This window comes from Cylas formicarius, unplaced genomic scaffold (genome assembly GCF_029955315.1).
Source record: "Cylas formicarius isolate icCylForm1 unplaced genomic scaffold, icCylForm1.1 PGA_scaffold_9__14_contigs__length_23061073, whole genome shotgun sequence".
Taxonomy (NCBI): Eukaryota; Metazoa; Arthropoda; class Insecta; order Coleoptera; family Brentidae; genus Cylas; species Cylas formicarius.
This window is the reverse complement of record NW_026844365.1, coordinates 9139748-9155657: the sequence shown is the minus strand read 5'-3', so window position 1 is coordinate 9155657 and position 15910 is coordinate 9139748. Positions and strand designations below refer to the sequence as shown.

The following is a 15910-nucleotide window of genomic DNA, read 5'->3' as shown; positions in this document are numbered from 1 at the left end:
CTTGGTTAGTTAGCTTATAAACTTTAATTACTTATTTTTGTTATTTGGTACAGCTAGTTAAGTAACCAATAAATGTTTCTTTAAACATGAATTCTGAAGTTTTATTAAATCTGTACTGTAGTCAAATAGGCTTTATTCGTATTTCTGGAGTATTTTAACTATAAAACAAGTACCATCATGATTTTGCTACTTAAAAAATACCTAATATGGCCAACAAGTGACCTAATGTGAGAAGCTTTAAATTCAACAAGGATTTATGCTGGTGTTATTTTAAACCTCAAATATCTCAAAAAGTAAGAAAAATGTAAATGTAAGATAAATTACAAACTCATCTTACTTTTTATCCTAGAATTCATATCAGTATAAAAATATGGACTGTTTTATTTGAAAATCTTGCAATTTTGTTAATTGAATTCGCCAAAACGGCACCACCCATTTGGGACACCCTGTATAAGGTGAGGCGCATCTGTCGAACTTACTGAGTAGTGCACCATCTCTTTAATGGTTAAATTTTCGTTGCAATACCTGGATCATTTTATATAGGGCAATCAAAATATGAAAAAAAAAAAACTCGTAACCTCAATTTCGGCCTAAACTATGCAAAATTCGAATAGGAATTTCTTAAGAAAGTGACCTTTATTTTAACCAAAGATTCCAAAAATGTTGATATCGGAGGGGACACTTTTGGGACACTCTGTTTTGACAAAATCATAATATTTTAAATATTCAGGAGGGTCCAAGAAACTTTTGTACGAAACTTTTTCGTATCAGTATAGTGGGTCGTTTTATTTTGCACACGTCACATAAAACTATCACGTGTAGACAGAAAGGGGACAAATTCTAGGAGGATCAAAACACAACAAAAATAAATATTGTAGTGATCCATGTGTATGATAATGAACCGTCAATAAATAATTCGAAATTGTCCGACATTACAAACGAGAGACTAATTCTCAAACCGGACAGACCTAATAGAGTCGTAGCCGGTTTAACATGCTCTAATTGCGACCCCGAACCTAATACACTTTATCGGCACATTCTTGACGTGGGTAACGCCACGTAAAGGTGCGCATCGGTTCCGCGCATAACGCCTGCAAATGTCGAGATCTCCGTGGATGGAAAATATACCCTTCGGCTCTGACAAACCCGCGGTGCCGGCTTTTAATGAAATTAAGCTTTAAACCGTACGCTACGGCAACGGTATCGACTTTCACTGCTCCAAAGGGTTGAAAACGTAAATTTAATTGGTCCGATGATTTTAAACCCCTAACGATCCGCCGCTGCGCATATGAAGCGTGATTCTTTTATGCTTGCTGCTGGTATAACGAAATGCAGTGCGATTCCGAAATTTCAGCATTGGAATGCACAAGCTTGCAATGAAGGGTGTTAAAAACTTCTCGTTTTGCAAGCCTAACCACAAGTTTTAGCAAACTTTGGCGGCAATAGTCAAAATCGTCAATAACAGTGAAGAAGCTGATCTTACACTTAATGTCAAGAGACAAAATTCCTGATTATCAGCAAAGCAGATGTCCAAGGCTGTATGTTAAAACAAGGAAGTCGAAAGAGTAAGGGAGCACAAGTACCTGGATACTATGTTGAACGTGACTTTAGGACACTCGAATAAGATCAAGAATAAGTCAAGCTAGCTGCATTTGATAATAATAATAAGCTTTATTGTCTAATGGATATAATATCCAATGACAAGACAATTAATTCGCTAATTATACCGAATACCGAAAACGTACCAATAACGAACATGGTAAAAACCAAAAAACCAAAACAACCATATAAAGAACTTGAAACAACGATGACTTAAACAAACTCCAGGCGTTCGAAATGTGTTTATAAAGAGTAACAAATGGGGACATATTCGAGCAAATTGAAAAAGAAACGAAGATAGTGGACACTGTTACGTTATGCGCTAAGCAAGGTACTACATGCTACAATTAATAATACAAAGGAAAGTACACGGCAAAATAAGTGAGATAAAAAGGCGCACTTCATTACTAAAGAACTTAAGATAGCGGTATCATTACATAATAGAGTTATTTCGAGCAGCCGCATCAAAAGCAAGATCACTTCAAATTATAGGAATATTTGTGGACCAGATAAATATTATTTGGTACCAGTCGTATTTTTTAACACATCGTAGGAGCTAATACGAAACTTTGTTGATAAAGTTACCTTCCATATTGTTATGACATGAATTCTGCCCTTCGGCGAGGAAAGCTTGAATATTGCGAAACAATCTAGAGAAGGCGGGATGAAATTCGACGGCTATGCAGGAAGGTGCTGGAATGAATATTCGTCGCCAGTCAATCAGACATGAAGCAAACGTTAGTAAGCAACCCGTCGTGGGATAAATTGAAACGTTTTTTTTATTAGTTGAAGATAAGATTAATTACTAATAATATTGTAATTATTTGCTATGAAAACGACTTCTTCAAATATTCATTTTTTTAGACAAATTTCCAGCGTCTAACACGGCCCCTAAGCATATCAAGCTTCGAGTAAACATGCTGGGTTATACTACGTCCCTGAAATACACGATCCACTACATTTACAAGGCACTCTTTTCCTTGACTCGACGTTTCCGAACTGGTTTTGTCAAGGCACTGTTAATGTGAAAACTGTTTTGATGTTATATTCTGTCTCTATTCGTCTGATTTATCGTACCGTCTACATAGGGAATCGTTAAGTATAGCGCAGTTTCATTTGACAATCATTGAAGCTTCCGATTGGGTCAAATATTCAGATCTCATCAAATAGAACGTTTTTGAGCCTGTTTTACAACTGCTTATAATTCTATTGATATATTTCATTCTTTGTATGACGGTATCGCTCAGTTTCATCTGACAATCGTTTACGCTTCCGATTGGGTTATATATCGCCCATAAGCACGGAACATCAGCGTACGTATTCCCCTCTTTGCGTGGTTGTACTTCCTAACAAGCCCCGCGCGTGCAGCTTTCGTATTTAATTTTCCGACGACGTGACTGCGATTTTCAGCGGATTCTATTCGCTCCGAAACGTGCAGTTTTCAATCGATTTGAGCTTGTGCGTACGTACATTATGCTTTAATCGCATGCCATAGTTTTCTGACAAACAAGCCGGACAGTATATGTAATTTAGTACTGGGATTATTTTTGACATGGTCGGTCGCATATAAACACCATAATTTGCATTCATTATTTATTTTAACGTCCCCGACCACCGTAGCACTCGGTTGAGTACTTTTCATGAGCACATTGCCCGTCCTGAACTTTAACACACATTAAAGTCTTAAGACTCGCCAGTTTCAGTAGATATGAATTATGAATTAATGAATATCAGGCGTTGTCGGTAGCGCTTCCGATTGAGAAAATGGTTCAGCGAAACCAAGACGATCGAAAATTTTACGGATTTACGAACGTTCGCCGATCCGTTGGTCTATTTTTTTCGATAGATGCATTATTCCCGATCCAATGGGTTCGTCTTACCTTGTCAGATGGGAAGCCGGAACAGAATTTCGATTAGCCGACATCAAACCCGCGCGACGAGCGGGGCAAACAAGTAGGCTCGGTAATTTGTTTGCCAGCGAGGTTAGTTATCTATAAGTACCAACTGAGGCGGACAGACAGGAGACGACTAATCGTGTGTGAAACGATAACTGTCGGCTAAAATGCGATTTTACGGTTGAACGGAGCATTGCAGAATTCGTATCGCGGAAGCAATACAAGGACAGGTATAGGCTGAAGAGGGACAAACTTCTAAATATCTCCCAATGTATATAAAATTATTAAAGTAGCAGATGGGAATCGCTAAACGCATCTAAGCTTTAACGTAGAGCACAGTAGAAGAACGTTTTCTCAGAGTTATACCGAAATCAAACAAGTGGCTGTCATAATGCGTGAGGTTGTGGAATACGAATTGATCTTTTATTTATAAAATTTAAATGAGTCTTGTGAGGTGGAAAAAAGAATAGGCAGATGCTGTCAGGAGAAGAACGCACAGCCATCTGGTTGGAGTAATTTTTCGGGATTCTTCCTCATAGTTCATAGGAAATATTTGGATTATTTTAAATTGGATTATTTAAATCAAAGTAAGAAAGTTATGTTGGGAATTTTAAGTAGATGATTCCATAATATGTATTTAATTTCTTTCTTTTAGTTCTTATTTATTTTGAAAATCCTCAGGGGTAAAACCCCCAACAGTAATCAAACTAGATGAAACCAGAGAACAACTCTCTTTATCAGAGAGAACCCGGACAAAGCTTCGAATTTTTATTTTTGGAAACGAAGCCGCGCAAAAGCCCGATCTGGATCAGTTTCGTAATTAGGACACAGTGTCGCTCACAATTTTGCCTTCGAATTTCAGAGACTACTGCCTAAACCCTTAGATAAAGCCTTCCCCGCTGACGGTGAATGATAATTTTTTCTCAAACCGAAACGAATTGCTTTGATCTACTTTTTCATAAACATACGCTTCGAATCGAGCTCTCGCGTTTTTTATATATCGTATACGCCACACGATTTCCAAGGGATGTTATAAGAATTTGCGGTTATAACCGGGGGCGGGTTAACGACCGAATGAGAAAGCTTTGCCATTAAGCTGTCGTTTACATGGGATAGTTTTTTTTACTCAACGTGAATCATGGGGGGCAAATACCACAACAACGGGTTATTACCGAAATATAGGTTAACGCGGAGGTAGAACTGTAGAGTAACTGAATATACATTGTCTAGCTGCAGAGCGCTAGAGTGTATATCGTGTGTTTTATCTATGCGGTAGAATTTTGCATGTCCTTTGCTTTATTGGAGCCGGTATGTACATATTTTTGCATCTTATTAAACGCGATTTTTGCATTCGCTATCAGGGCCGAGGTTCGCCCGCACAAACACGAATACTATTTTTAAACTTCACCAGTCAATACCATTAGTAACGCCGAAATTCAAATGGACGTTTTTAATTAACCCACAAACGAAGCGCCTGCCGAGAGACCAGAAAACCGCAAGTAATTAACTTTTTTAAAAGGGTTTTGGAGCAGTTCCCATTTTGGGGACTTTTTCGTTATGTTATTGCTGTTAATTAAATAGATCCTGAACGAGGATCAAACTGGGACACTTCCTTGCGAAGATAATTTTTTCAACGACATTTTATTTAACAACTCGCTGGTTATCACTTCTTGTTTCTTTGTGTAATTTTTCACTCTGGATTTTCGTTCTCCGTTACTTCCTTCGTGTGTGATTGCGTAGAGGTTTCCGAAACTAAAATAACTTACTGAGCAGTCGGTTGCTGTCGTCGTCGTGACATGGCCAAGACTTAAACAACTTGTCAGAAAGGCAACGAGAGACTTAATGAAGTTGGAATCACTTTCAGCGTTTTGAGGCAATTTCGAATTTAGCGCGGACGCTACAAGAACTGAAACTAATTCCACGAAGCGATAGTTTTCCCGACCTAGACTGGCTGCCAAAGTCCAAGACGTGCGAAACTTGTTTGTCTCGGTATGCACCGAATCGTAATGGAGATCTCCTCTGAATAACCTTTCCTGTAGATAAATTTATCCATTAACAATTTGACTGCCGCCCCAAAATCATTGAGGGGTTCACATTAGCCACACCGTTTTCTTACAGGAAAGTGTTTAAAATACCCTCCTAACCTAAATGCTTGTTTTTTTTGTTATTAAAACCTTAAGGCTAGTGTATAAAAAATATACACGATGGCGTAGAATTAAAAAATATATATATATTTTGCGCCATATGTATATCGTGATATACACGGTTAAGCAATCTTATTCTTGTTTATCGGACGCGTTGTGAACTTGTAAATAATCATCACTTTCAGTCTGAATGTGGTGCAGCGCAGTTTATAAGTGTCTTGCGTTGTATGTATGGTGATTTCGTGTGATTCATAGAAAGTGCTTGTAAAACCCGCGATATGAAATAGAAACAGAAAATTTATTTGGTGATGAGAACGACACGACAAATAAAGGCAACATATATGTTCCTATTTTTGTAAATAATTTTCAGATGATTCGATTCCATCAGAGTCTCAGTTTGAAATAGGACATGAAAATTTGTCGGGCGACGAGAGCAATAATTTTACGATTAACGATTGGGGAAAAGTGGTTGGCAATACTCGCAATTTTACTTTTCAAGAAGATGTTGACACAGGAAGTAATGAATTTGAAAAATGAAAATGAATTCGCTTATTTTCGACTTTTTGTGGTTGACGAGGTGGTAAACATTATTGTCGAACAAACCAATATATACGCAGATCAGATCATTATGCAGGGTATTACTGAAAAAACAATTCGCTCATCTTCGCGTCTAAACAAATGGAAGGAGACTAACGAGGACGAAATGTACTGTTTTTTGGAAATCTTGATATGGATGGATTTGGATCAAAAACCTAAACTGGGCGAGTTATATTGGTCCAGAGCAGCTGGATATATATCCCGAAACAGATTTGAACTTTTACTAAGGATGTGGCATTTCGCCGATAATAATTTATGTCAACCTGGAAATCGACTTCACAAAATTGAACCCATAGTAAACTTGTTGAACGAAAAATTGAAAAGGGTTGTGGTACCGGATGAAAATTTGTGCATTGACGAAACAATGTTGCCGTTTAGTGGAAATTTCTGCAATATGGGAAAGGAAAAAGGCATAAACATGAAATAAAGATTTTCAAAGTTTCTAGTGATTATACATATCACTGCAAAATTTATTGTGGGGCGGAAAAAACTGAAGGAATGTCAGTTGTAACAAAATTTGTTTTTGAATTAGAAAGACGCGACCCTGTATACAGATAACTAGTACACCAGCGCAGAATTAGCGGAAAAGCTTTTAGATAGAAAGACACACCTAGTAGGAACGCTACGTAAAAAACGAAAAGGCATTCCCATAGAAGTTTTGTCCACTAAACTAAAAAAAGGTGAAATCATAAGTAGAGAGAAGAATGGCATAGTTATTTTGAAATGGACGGTTAAACGTGACGTTCTTATGCTTACTACCAAGCATCGAGCAAATCTTGTAGAAGTTCCTGGAAGAATTGAAGATAAAAGGAAACCTAAAGCTGTGATAAGGCAAAAAGTTTTATTGACGTCTCAGACCAGTTATCATCCTACTGCACATCCCTTAGACGCATAGGAAAATGGTATAAGAAGGTTGCCTTTGAATTACTTACAGGCGCATGTTTTGTAAACGCGCATTATTTATACAACAAAAACGAATCAAAAAAAGACAGTATTACTGATTTCAAGGAGAAATTATGCTTGAAAATGTTGTCCATGGGGAAAAAAATACAGATCCTGATCGCCCACCTGAACAATTTCACAAATTTATCCAAGTTGGAAAAAAAAGCCGGTTGGTTTTGCGCTATCAACGAAATAAAGACATCCATGATCGGAAATATGCCATATGTAAAACTAAACAAGTTACCACTAAATACCAATTATGCATTGAAAAGTTTCTATGCTTAGACTGCTTTTTTGACAAACACACCTAAAATGAATCATTGTTTTATTGTTTTCCGTTCAAAGTGTTCGTGTGCGTGTTTTCTTTATTTCGATTATGTGTTTTTTATATTTAGGTATATGCTCAAACTCTCAACCGTGTTTTATTTCAAAATAATATAGTAGCTAAACAATTAAATGATTGTATAAAAATTTAAAATTATTAAAAGTCAGCACTATATACCATAAGAAAAGTACGTAAAGCGTGTTACTGTAGGACATGCGTGGCACAATATTAGTGGTTACATGTGTATACCAAAATATACACGTGGCACCCTAAGACAAGTCACTGTGTATACTTAGAAATGCACATGGCAGTCAAAGTGTTAAAACTTTAAATATTTTATTAGCGTTCGCGTCGTTCAGCTGCGGGCAGTATTGTTTCTTGAGGATGAGAATTGTAAAGACGTTATCCTTGATTCGTATTAAATATTAATAGAAAAATTTTTCCTTTAATAGAGTTTTAAATTGATCTTCATATTTTGCATACAATATGATGAACGATACATTACCATACCCTTAAAATTAGCAAATTCCTCCAACAATTGCGTCCACTACAATGGCGGGCAACTTCAAACAAAACTCATTTAGAAATACTCTCTCGTTTCCTCGACTAAAACGCTGAAAGAAAATCCTTGAAATTCAAAACCGTATGCGCCAGACTCGCATACAATAGTCGGTACGGTAAACGGGCTCCACCGGGTTAATTTAAAGTTTCTTCTTCGTTGGAAATTTGTTGTAGCTAACCTAGAAATTGGGTTGGCCTATTGTCAAGCACATATTTGGCGTTGCCGGTAGCGTACTAGCAACGTCGTCGAGCAACTAATTAATTTCAGAGATGTGTACCTCTAATTTCGGAGGTTAATTGTGGTTTCGTCTTACTCGATGTCGTAAATAGATATTGCTTTTCGTCTAGTTGCCATTTGATAACTGATGTCCTTTGACGTGTTCTCATGGGTTAACTTTCATTCAGTGAAAAGAATCCGATATGGTCGACTACATACGTACAGTCCCTGTTAATGCTGATAGTACATGAGAATTCAATATGAGCAGTCATTTTAAATCTTGTTTTTAACCAATAATTCCTGAAATTTCAAACGAAACAAAAAAATCTGAAGAAAAAGAAGTGTACAGGCGCAAAGTGCGTGTGTGAAACTTAGGGATATGCACAATATATAATTTCCTTCTTTAAGTAGATTTATTATAGTTAGCTTTATTACGGCGCTTCAAAAAAATTTTTATTTTTTTGTTAGCTCTTGCCCTCTCAAGTGTTTCTTTTTGATATAAAAAAAAATCTTCACCAAAGATGAGCCCTGTAGCTCAACTCTAAGGGGTCGAGATTTTTATTTTAGCTTCTCATTTAATTAACATGGAACAAATCCTTTTTTCACTAAACTTAAATTCACGTATAACGTTCGCGATTTTTTACAAAAAAAAATTTTATTGTCAAAGTTGAGTCTTTAAGCTTTCCACAACCGTATAACAAAGTATGATTATCATTAAAAGAATATTAATTACAGCCATTTAAAAATTACTAAATTTTGAACTTTTCAGAAATAATTTTTTATCTACATAATTTCTCAAAATTTTTATCCTAATTAATAATCAATGTTTTATTTCTATGGATTTTGAATTTTAAAATGGTTGTCAGTACGTAGTGTAGGTGGCAGCTCATGTTGTCAAATTATCAGTGTCTGCAACACATATATTTGGAAATTATTGTGTATTGTCATTTTTTAAAGCTCTCAGTAATTTCAATTATTATCAGTAAAATGGCAGAAAAGAAAATTTATTTGGTTGGTTTTTCATGTAAACGAAAATTACCGAGTATAAGAAAAGTTTTAGAATTATTTTTCAACAAGCATACAGATTCAAACCTCACAATTCGACAGTGTATTGATGAAGTGATTCGTGATGTTATGATAGTTTGGAAACCTACTGGTATTCCCTGTCAACCATAAAACGCTATTACTAAAATCATGCTTAACGATAAACGAAGAGCGAAAACAATTTTTACTCCAATTAGTTCGATATCACAGACCAAAATTCCCGAATTGTACTAAAACAACACTCGGTAGTGAAAAATAAATTAAATTAATGGCGTACCGGAAAGGCGTATTTTTCTTAACTGTTATATTGTAATCTAATTATCATTAATAATAAGATAATCATTAAACTGGATATGTTTGATTTTTATGTTGGATACTTTATATAAGCTAATATATAAAAAATTGCAATTGATGATTATCATCATGAGTTGTAATAAATAATAATACTGACTATTTCCTAATTAAAAAAATTAATTGAAAAGTATTGAAAATAACGACATTTAAATACTTCTGAATATTTTAAATTCGTTCTCTTATGCAGATTTGAAATTGTCAATTTTTTTAAATTCATTTTTCTAATCAGGGTTAATTAGGATAAAAATTTTGAGAAATTATGTACATAAAAAATTATTAGAAGCTATTTCTGAAAAGTTCAAAATTTGGTAATTTTTAAATGGCTGTAATTAATCTTCTTTTAATGATAATCACACTTTGCTATACGGTTTTGGAAAGCTTAAAGACTTTTTAACCTTAACAATAAAAATTGGCTTTTTGTAAAAAAAATGTTTCAAGCAAACCAAAACTTCCCAATAAGAATATTATATAGAAATAATATACTTTTTTGATGATACCGTCTCGTCTTTATTATTAGCCGCTTCAGTTGAATTTTTCAAACAATGGTTTGAGAATAAAAATTGCATCGTTTAGTGTCTTCGAGTGGCGTCTCTTTTGATAAATTCCGTTTTGTGCGACGTTAGCGTCGAAATTGTTGCGCGTCCATCGCATTTTATTCCGGCATTAACCGTGACGCAATTAAAACGAAATTAAAATTTAATCTCTTCGTTCCAGGTACTCGACTGTCAGGGCGTAATCAGAACCAAACAGCAGGCCGGTCCGCGTAAAAAGCACCCCGCAACCCCCCCCCAGCCGTTCAGCTACCAAATTCGAAACACGGCCCCAAACAATAGACCCGTAGCCGTCGCTTAATGTGAATTTAATTTAATAAATTGCCTCCAAACTCCCGGAAAAGTTAAAATAAAATGAAAATATCCGCCTCCGAGTGGGACGTACTATTTTCGTGTCAGCCATATTAAAAGTTTGAAGCCACCATGTCGACTATGAGCGACTACGAACGCATCAGGCTCGTCGTTTTGGGTGGGCCGGGAGTAGGCAAAAGCTGCATAGTGAAGAGATTCTTGACCAACACTTACTGCAACAAGTACAGGAGTACCGTAGAAGACCTGTACAACAGGGAATACGACTTGGGCCATATGACTCTCAAGGTTGACATCTTAGACACCGCTGGTGAGTCGGAGAACCGAACCCATCCGGCTTCGACACGCAGTTTTTTTGGTTGCAGGTGACATGCAGTTCCCGGTAATGCGCCGCCTCTGCATCGCGACTGCGCATGCCTTTCTCTTGGTGTACGCGGTAACCTCCGCGCCATCTTTTGGCTGCGTCAAGCAGTGTTTCGAGGAGATCCGGGAGCAGAGGAAAGATTACGAGGACATTCCTATCGTCGTCGCCGGCAACAAGCTGGACCTGACGGCATCTCATCGCGAAATTTCCGTCGAAGACGTCTCTGAGTGGGTCTACTGTCAGCTACCCAAGCTAAGGTGAGGTGCATAACACGTGACGATCACAACAATATTAAGACATTATTAAAAAATGACCAAAAATAGAATTAATAATTTTACTAAACGCACTCTCATTCGCCATGACGTCAGTACTCGCATCGAGATCTTCCCGACATATAGCTGTTCAGATTTTCACGAAATTATATATTTTTACATCACAATTGTTTCGACAACACCGTGTCTTTATCACATGTAATGTCAAAATATATAATTTCGTGCAAATCTGAACAGTTCCTATTTATTTTGATAAATGGATTTTCATTAAGTAAAAGCCACCTCAGTTCGACATTAGTTTTGACCCCTACTTGATATTAATCATTATTTTTCGACAAGTATATATTTTCTTAAGATAAAACTTAGTAATTGCACTGTATTTATATAATAATTCCGAAATTTAACATGCTTTACTCTCTATGTATCTCACTCTGCCCCAGGTTGTGAACTAGCAATGAAACAAGTTATTTGAGAAATTTCGAAAATTCATAAATGTTTGAATAAGATGCTGATGTGTTTTAGTGTGCCATTTTTCAGAACGACTCGTTGACTTAAATCTTATTAACAATTAAACAAAGCATTAAACTTAAAATTTCTGTTGATTTAAAAAAATAGTGAAACTTTCTATTGAAATTGAAATTTACGTTTTTCTCCTTTACATTCGTTTTTGTTGTCTGCCTTTATAATTATACAACATACATCTGATTTTAACATGATCTACTGAACGTATTGAAACTCGGATAGTTTGTTTGCTAAATTATGCATACTCATTGGTAGAAAAACTCTTTTAAAATCGGCGAAACACGCAGTAGGAGGTTAGCACCAAAATTTCCCGACCTGACATAGATGCAACTCCAGTATCACGATAAAACTTTGTCTGCCAAAAAAAATGAAGTCTTGCGTCAAATAGTTTTTTATTGACAGCATTTTAAACAAGACGTGTCCGAAAAAAGGTCGCAAATAACGCAAATTAAGTATAAAGTTTTTGACAAAAGAAGGATAGCACCTAAAATTGTTAAAGAAAGGCTCGATGGTGTGTACAGCCAAAGTTCTCCTTCGTATTCTGTAGTGAATGAATGGGCAAAATGTTTTCGAATGGGGCAGGAGTCCCTTGAAGATGATTCAAGAACTGGTCGACCAGTGGAGGTCAAAACGGAAGATATTGTTGCGATTGTGGAAGACGTGGCATTGAGTGATCGACGTTTAAAAGTCAAGGAAATCTCAGAAATTACTAAGCTTTCTGATACAAGTGTTCGTCGAATCCTGCATGATCATTTAGGTATGCATAAGGTTATTGCAAGATGAGTTCCTAAAACCCTTTCGGCAATTCAAAAACAACGCCGTGTCGAGTGCGCGCGGTCTTTTTTGGAACTATTGTGACGGGAGATTAAACTATTGTTCTCTATTATGACCCTCTATCGAATGGAGTGGCGTCGTAAGGGTGAAGCACCTCCAAGAAAATTCAGAGTCTGCCAGTCAACAAAAAAAGGTGATGGCCACGATCTTTTGGGATTGTGAAGGAATTCTTTTGATATTTAAACAAACAAATACCACTGTCAATGGTAAATATTACGCAACATTATTACATAAATTGCGAGACTGCATACGTGTAAAACGTCGAGGAAAACTGACCAGAGGCGTGCGTCTTTTGCACGATAATGCACCTGTCCGTACTGCTGGTGTTGCACAAGCTGCCATTTTAGATTGTGGGTTCCAACAGATAGATCATCCTCCCTATAGCCGAGATATGGCCCCCAGCGACTATTATTTGTTGGTTATTTGAAAAAGGACTTACGTGGGCGGTGGTTTAACGACGAAGTTGAGTTATTAATACAGAGTTGTTAATAAAGAGATGTAATAAGTGTATTAAAGTTAGGGGGGATTATATTGAAAAATAATAAAAAATTGTTACTGTACTTTGTTTCTTTCATATTCAGGCCGGGAAATTTTGGCGATGCCCTCGTATATAATAATTCTTAGTAGTATATCTAAAGCGTTTCTGTGACACAAATACCCAGAACCATCTCTCCCATACTACTATTTGCACTACAGTTGATTTGATAAAAACAAAACTTACTACTTAGTTCTATTTGTGTTGTTACTGTATCCGTTACCATAAAATTCTAATACCTTCAATTGAATTGAAATTGAAATCCCGGCTTGAGGACGAAGGGATTCGATATAACATCAAAAAAAAGGAACGATATTGCCGCGATAAGCACTCTCGGAAGGTAATACCAATATATTACCAAGGTCTTCAAGGGTCAATAAAAATCGACACCCGAACGCTAGGCAAACAAAGTCGTGCTTCCAGATGACGCCGACGCCATCTCAATCCGCCGTCAAACCGACGAAAATTTTCTCGTCGCCTAGCAGTTTTTTAATGAAGCCTTAAACCCACGAACGCGCACATTACCCAATTTAGGTTTAACGCGACCGTTCTGTTAAACTACAATGCGGCGAAGTTCGGAATCCCGCGCCAGATGTCGGCAAATTAGATTTTTTATTTGTTCACGCCGAGCCGCCATTCGAGTGTTCATTTTCGACGGAGCTCAAACTACAATTAAGAAAAGGGGTGGGAAAAAACTGGCGAACGCTCTTCAAACTTCGATATTGTCTAATCTAGGTCGGATTATTAAACTTTCATTTGAGGGCAGATGGTGAAAACAGAGACACGCGGTTAATAATCTGTTTCGCTGTAGTGGTTTATGTAGAAGTTTATGCACCTTACCCATCGCATTTGTTAACCAGCTCATATAACTTTGTTAACTGTCAAAAACTAAGAATTCAAACGCTGCCCAAAATGTATGAGAAACGCTTTCCCATGTAAATACGTTTTTGGGTAACCGGATGACCAGTGTGGGTGATGTATGGTCTGTTCATAGATATAAGAAAGTGACCAATTGCTTTTGAATGAGATTATCCAAGGGTGGTCAATAACATACAATGCAACAAGATTATTACCTAAAGTTTCGGAATTTAAATTCAGGTAAAATTGTGGTCCGTAATAGAAAATAATTTTATACCTACCGACTCTTGGTTTGGTATACTACTTAGTTTAAGTTTATTATGCAAAATATGTGCGAGTCTATCTCAGGAGATGCTCTCGCCCAAATGCAGAAAACACTATGCTATTGAGTATAAGGAAGTTATAAACAATGTTTATTTGACTCTCATTGAACGTGGTGCCAGCAAGCAAGCATCCTTAGAAGAAACGACCACATTGACGAAAATTCCAACATCAACTGTATGGAAAATTGTGAGTAATCCCATTTCAGCGAGGAAAAAAAGAAGCGATGCTGACATTTTCTCGAGTGTAGATGAAAGTGATCAAGATATAATACGGCTTAAATTTACCAGTTATACGAGGAACAAAGCCTGCCTACATTAGATATCTTAATTAGGAGGCTTGAAAAAGATGAAACCGGTGTTAAATGTGGCAGAACTACTTAATGGAAGTGTATTCAACACATGGGTTTTAGAATTAAAAAAATTGACAAAATACAAGTTTTAATGGAATCTTTTAGAATTCGGAAATGGTGACTGGAATATCTAGAAAAAATTAGGATTTACAGAGAACAACAAAAGCCAATTATTTACTTGGATGAAACCTGGTTTGACACTTATGATACAATGGAAAAGGGTTGGATTGAGTCAACTGATAAGTGTAAAACAAACGCACCATCAAAAAGAGGTAAAAGAATAACTATTTTGCATGCAGGCTCTAAAGATGGTTGGATTTCTTTGTCTGTGAAAAATATTAAAGATTCTTCTCTGGATTACCACGAAGACACCTCCGCTGATTTATTTGAAAGTTGGTTTAAAAACAAACTAGTTCCAAACATTCCTCCTAATAGCGTCATTGTAATGGACAATGCAAGTTATCACAGTAGACAGTTGACTAAAACCTCTTCCTCATGTGACACAAAAGCAACAATCCAAAACTACATGTATAATAACGACATTTATTTTTACGAAAATTATACCAAAAAGCAATTAATTGAGGTTCTGTTCTACACAGCTTGAACCTACAAAAGGAATGCGTCTGTAGTAATTATGCAAAAAATCTAGGGCATACAGTTTTAAGGCTTCCACCTTACCACTGTATAATTAATCCCATTGAACATGTTTGGCACCAACTGAAATCTTCCATTCGTCGTAACAATGTTTTTCCCCGTGTTAACTCCAATGTCCTCAAACTTATAGAAACCGAAGTTTTTAACATCCCTCCACAAAGTTGGGCAAATTCTGTTAAACATATAGAAAAAGCAGAACAATCGTATATTCATATTGCAAATAACAGGCGATGGTAGCGATAGTGATACTGATATATTATGTGAACAATTTTAAGTAATTTAAGTAGGTAATAAAAATAATCTATGCAAAGTACGGTCCTGTTCGGCCATATTTCACTCTTACCGCTTGCCCGGGTCTTTCCTTAATTCGTATCAGTTAGTCACTTTCTTGTATCTACGAACAGACTTTACAGATAAGAGAGAGACCTTGTATCATCCTGTATTTTTTTTATAAAAGCGCAGATGTATAATACGTACTATATGTACCCTTCTTTCATTTGTTCCCCAGCTACAAAACGTGTTTATGTGTAAATGTGTGCGTGCTACACTTATATTTTATGTTATTTGTACACAAGTTATCACGAATTTTTTTAAAATAACTAGATGAACAATGTACATTAAAGTCCATTTATATATCATTTTTAGTCTAAAAGATTTCTT

General features: G+C 36.3%; 1 protein-coding gene across 1 annotated transcript in view; it reads left to right on the top strand.

Annotated features, from left to right (window-relative positions):
* LOC132707486 (GTP-binding protein Di-Ras2) overlaps window positions 1–15910 on the top strand; it is a 76893-nt gene that overhangs the window by 14333 nt on the left and 46650 nt on the right. Inside the window, exons 2-3 of the mRNA XM_060679361.1 lie at window positions 10393–10848; window positions 10904–11159. Of these exons, the coding sequence (XP_060535344.1) occupies window positions 10653–10848; window positions 10904–11159 (452 nt within the window). The 5' untranslated portion in view covers window positions 10393–10652. The remainder of the gene's footprint in view (window positions 1–10392; window positions 10849–10903; window positions 11160–15910) is intronic.